Source organism: Engystomops pustulosus, chromosome 6 (genome assembly GCF_040894005.1).
Source record: "Engystomops pustulosus chromosome 6, aEngPut4.maternal, whole genome shotgun sequence".
In the NCBI taxonomy this organism is placed as follows: domain Eukaryota; kingdom Metazoa; phylum Chordata; class Amphibia; order Anura; family Leptodactylidae; genus Engystomops; species Engystomops pustulosus.
The window spans coordinates 78276982-78281829 of NC_092416.1; the positions used below are offsets into that span (position 1 = coordinate 78276982).

At 43.7% G+C, this 4848-nt stretch overlaps 1 protein-coding gene across 1 annotated transcript; it reads right to left on the minus strand.

Annotated features, from left to right (window-relative positions):
- Positions 1–705: 705 nt before the first annotated feature.
- Positions 706–2533, minus strand: LOC140065942 (uncharacterized). The gene is made up of 3 exons (XM_072113503.1): positions 2055–2533; positions 1397–1550; positions 706–1258 (listed from the first exon to the last, which is right to left on the minus strand). The coding sequence occupies exons 1-3, from the start codon at positions 2410–2412 to the stop codon at positions 706–708; spliced, it is 1065 nt and encodes a 354-aa protein (XP_071969604.1). The 5' UTR covers positions 2413–2533.
- Positions 2534–4848: the final 2315 nt, after the last annotated feature.

Genomic DNA, 4848 nt, shown 5'->3' on the forward strand with positions numbered 1-4848 from the left:
CTTGACGTGGGTTGTGAGCTTACTACTTCTTTGACCCATATTCGAATAGTTGCTTTTTGGCTGACATTGGAAAATGAGTCAAAGGAGTAAACTAAGACCTCATCCAATCTTTTTTTTTTTTTAATAAAATTATATACACAATACCTTGTCATGTGTTTTTTTTTTCTAAGACATTAGCAATGTGGATGGATGGTTATGTGTGCATTTGAATTTGGATGTAATAATCTTCAAAAATTGTTTAAAAAATGTGGCCGTATCTGCTCTTCTTTTTGCTTCTTTGTTCCTAATATTTCGGATATAATTCAAATGTACATGTGGAGCTCCAGGTATCATAGTCGTTAATGGAGCTTGGAGTTCCTCAAGCACATTTGCAAATTTTAACAAAGGGGTAAGTAAAGGAGGTGTGAGTGAGATGGAGGTATTATAACAAATATAAGATTACCACATTCAAGGTGCTCGTATTTATGAGCAAGTGTACCTGGTTTATCCATGCTTGATTTGATGGTGATTTAAAAGTACGTCTGTAAGAAGAAGAGACAGAGGAGTGCATGGCTACTTTGCTGTTTGATCCATGCACCCATCTGTCTCTTTTGCATGCATATACAGGATTTAGTGGATGGAGTAAAGAATAATGAAAGAAGAAATTTTTTTTTTAACGAATTTATAAACAAATATTAACAATATATACAATACAAAATGCTGTATTTAGAGTTCATACAGCTCTCTTGTGTATGGACCAGAAGTTGCTTGGCCATGAGAAGCCATGGCTGAAGAGCCTTCGTAGGGCCCATGGAACACAGGGGCCATGGCAGGGTATCTGGTGGATGGAGGTGGGCTTGGAGGTAGCAGTCCACCCACATGCTGCCGCCGTCTTTCCAAAAAAAGAGCCACCTCGGACTTGTCCTTCGGTGTGCCCTTTTGAAAAATCTGCAGGACAGCCATCATGGCTACCCTGCAGTTCATTCTGTCATCCTCATGAACTCCTTGCAGGTCTTGCACCATGGAGCGCATGCAGATGTCCTCCGCCGAATCATCGCGCCTCCTCCTCAACTGATCCAAGACCTCCCTCTCAGCAGCAATACTGAGACTTGACACTCCCAGCTGCCTCCTTCTACGCGAACGCATCGGCGGTGGTGGTGGTGGTGGTGTAGATGGAGGTTGAGGTGTGGATAGATCCTCTGCCTGCTCCTCAAAGGACTCCTCCAACACATCTTCCCCAGTCTGCATAGAGGCAGATTCCTCTAAATTATCCGCAGTTCTAGAGAAAAAAAAAAAAAAATTAAATTTGTGCACATATTCTATAGTGCATTGATGCAACGACAATTCTGAGGACACAAGAACTTACAATTCTTTTATTAATAATGCTTTAAAGTAAAAATATGTTTTGATAACTTACTCTCCAACGTCCATCACCGGATCCAAAAACCGCATGAAACTTGTGTAAAGGTACGGTTTCTTGTGCAGTTTTCCACTGCCACTTCGGCCTTTCTCCGACTTTTCCCTCTTATATTGGTCTCTTGCTGAGACCCATCGTGTGGAGACCTTTTTTACTATAAAAAAAAAAAAATTAATTAATTTGCGGTTTCAAGCAATATTACAGAAAAGTATTAAGAAGGTACAGGCCACATGGCTGCAGGGGTGATACAGGGCACATGGCTGCAGGGGTGATACAGGGCACATGGCTGCAGGGGTGACACAGGGCACATGGCTGCAGGGGTGACACAGGGCACATGGCTGCAGGGGTGACACAGGGCACATGGCTGCAGGGGTGACACAGGGCACATGGCTGCAGGGGTGACACAGGGCACATGGCTGCAGGGGTGACACAGGGCACATGGCTGCAGGGGTGACACAGGGCACATGGCTGCAGGGGTGACACAGGGCACATGGCTGCAGGGGTGACACAGGGCACATGGCTGCAGGGGTGACACAGGGCACATGGCTGCAGGGGTGACACAGGGCGCATGGCTGCAGGGGTGACACAGGGCGCATGGCTGCAGGGATCCGCAGGGGTGGGGTATGCACATGGCTGCAGGGCAGGGTAATTAGCTTACCAAGAGATGCACGTTCCCGGGTACTGCTACTAGCCCATTCGTCCGGCAACAGTATTGCAGTTATCTCCTCCCACTTTTTGTGCTTGAGGGCACGGTTGTGGAAGTCTTCCAAACGCTTATCCCATAGGATAGGGTGCGCTTGCACCAGAGCCAGGAGCCTCTCCATCTGCACATAAGCCATGTTGCTTCTGACTCCCAGGAAAGTCCTCCCCTCCCCTCCCCTAGTTCCTGGTATTCCTAGATACAGAACGTATATACGGCAGCATACGGTGGCCACAACGTATGTCACCCGTATTTTATACGTTCCCATAGACTTCAATGGGGCATACGGCCGCAAGAACGTGAAAAAATAGGACATGCTCTATCTTTTTATACGGCTCACATACGGTACGGTACGGTACGGTGACAAATAGGGCAATTCTTTGTATCACCGTATCTCCCATAGGAATGAATGGTAGCGTATTCTGGACGAATATACGCCCGTATATACAGCCGTTTTTCAACGGTCGTGTGAATGCAGCCTAACTTCTCTGCGTAAAATATAGAATGATCTGTATGGCAAAAAAAACAGACCCAGCGCCACAAATTATGAATGCCTTCCATTGAGTAGTAGGCAATATAGCATACTGTTTCTGTGGACTATTTACAAAAAAATATCTCCTTCTGGATCCAGCTTTAACAGTTCCTTGTCTTGCATAAGGCATGTAATTGCATTATCACTGCATAGCCACTGTTGAGGGATTGGTTCCTTTAGGCTGAGAGTATGGGATAGACAGAGAACGTTACCCCACATTGATTTCTCCTTGACACCATCTGACACATCATTGACTTATTTAATCTTTTGTGCTTTCCATTGTCTTTAATTTTTATAGGTTACATTTGTATCTTCACATGGAAGCCATATATGATATGTATTTTTGCTAAGAAACCCAATGAAAAAGTCTGAGGTGGAGCAGAGGGTAATTGTAAGTTGCAGAGGGGCAGCATATCTGCGGTGGCTAATGAATGTGCAGCCATCAGTTGCTGATTCAAGTGGCAGGATGGCCAAGACACTTTTTCCACTAAAAACATGATCATCTGTGGGAGGCAAGTTTCCACATCAGCAATGGTGTAAAAAGTGTGAACATACCATAAAATGCCCAAAGCTATATCTCCCAACTCCTTCATACACATGTATAAAAGTCTTGGCTGAGCAGAGACATGACAGCAGCTACTTTCTTAAGAACAAAAGGATTTGGCATTCAATTCTAACTTCCTCATCTCATCTACTCCAACATGTGCCATCTAATGAGACTGAGAAGGCCTCATACACTATATATGGTCAGACAAACCTGTTGCTGATTTGTATCCAACCTTAGGCCTCTTGCATATGGCCGGGTGCAGAAGAGAAGGGGGGGATGAGCGCTTCTCACCCCTCCCCTCTCCATTGAAAGTTGAGTGGACGCATGTCCCCCATGTCCCATATTTTGCTCACAGTGTGCTCACTGCACCTTGACCGGGTGCCCTGGGCCGGTTCTAGACAAAGTGGGGCCCTGGGCAAAACTAAAAGTGGGGCCCCAAAATAAAACTATTTTATGACCAATCACAGTCAGCAAGAGGCTTCTGTAGTATGGTAAAACAAACTATAATATGGGAGAATTTCGAATGTTCATGGTATCAGTCAATTTTCGGAAAAAAGAAAACCTATCTTGAAATAAAAGGCAACAAGAGAGAAAGGGTTAAAAACATGAATATTAGTTGATATTATCCCTTTATGTAGTAACATATAAAGTGAATATTTCCATTATCTGTGAGGTGCAGCAGCTCCTGTGTGCAGCAAATTCTCCCTGTAGCCTGATGGCTATGAATCTGGAGGGGTGTACTATTCAGGGGGCTGTATCTTTGGCTCCGTGACAAATAGAACCTCACTTCTTTTTTCCTATGAAAGAAGAGAGTCTCCTCTTTTCCTCTTTTATATGAATCTAAATTTGTGTTTCTAAGTGTCAGAAAAATGGAGCTATTAACTGTTAAACTGCTATGGGGAGTGATTTTTATATATAAAAATGGCACCTGATATTCTCACTTTAAACCTGAATATCTCTGGATCCATGGCACCTAGAAGCAAAATTCTACCCATAGCGCCGGCCCTGCGGGTGCCGTAGACCTCTGTGGGGGCTGTGATCTGGAACACCAATTTTATGGCCAGATCATGGCCTCCATAACAGTTGTGTGCACAACGTCTAAAAGGTGGAGCAGAGGCAAAGAAGAAAAATAAAATACTAATCGTGGTTCCTCATTCCCAGAACATGATCTGTTTCTTAATTACTCTCTTGTTGTTTGCCCTTTTTTTTCTTGTAAAAAAAATTAGCTTTTAGTATATTTACTTTCATCATTTTTTTTTTACTTTTGTAACAATAAAAGAATTCTCAGACAACCGCCTTTGCAGAGGATTTCTCAGCTTTCCCCACTTCCTACAGGCAGGCTAAGGGGTTAATAATAGTGTCCTGAAATGCAGAGGAATGTATAATGTTTTCTTTCCCCCTCAGCTAGCGGTTTTCCTTGCCGAGAGATGGAGGCTGCAGGCGCTCAGACTGACCTCTGACCCTCTCCCCTTAAACACTCTTATTAAGAAACAAAATGTTTCAATATGTTAGAAGCCAGGCAGAGCAGCGGTGGGGAAGAGGCCCCTTATATTACACTCCACATTCCCAAAATGTTGTGACATTTTCATATATAATATTTTCATCATCCATCTGCATTCTGTTCCTCAACCATAAATATGACAGAAACCAAAATAATCTCAAAATGAAAACCC

Coding starts and splice junctions, on each gene's coding strand:
- LOC140065942 (XM_072113503.1), bottom strand. CDS start 2,412: ATGTCCTATTTTTTCACGTTCTTGCGGCCGTATGCCCCATTGAAGTCT. Junction 1,551..2,054: donor CCGGGAACGTGCATCTCTTG/GTAAGCTAATTA, acceptor TTTTTTTTATAG/TAAAAAAGGTCTCCACACGA. Junction 1,259..1,396: donor CCGGTGATGGACGTTGGAGA/GTAAGTTATCAA, acceptor TTTTTTCTCTAG/AACTGCGGATAATTTAGAGG.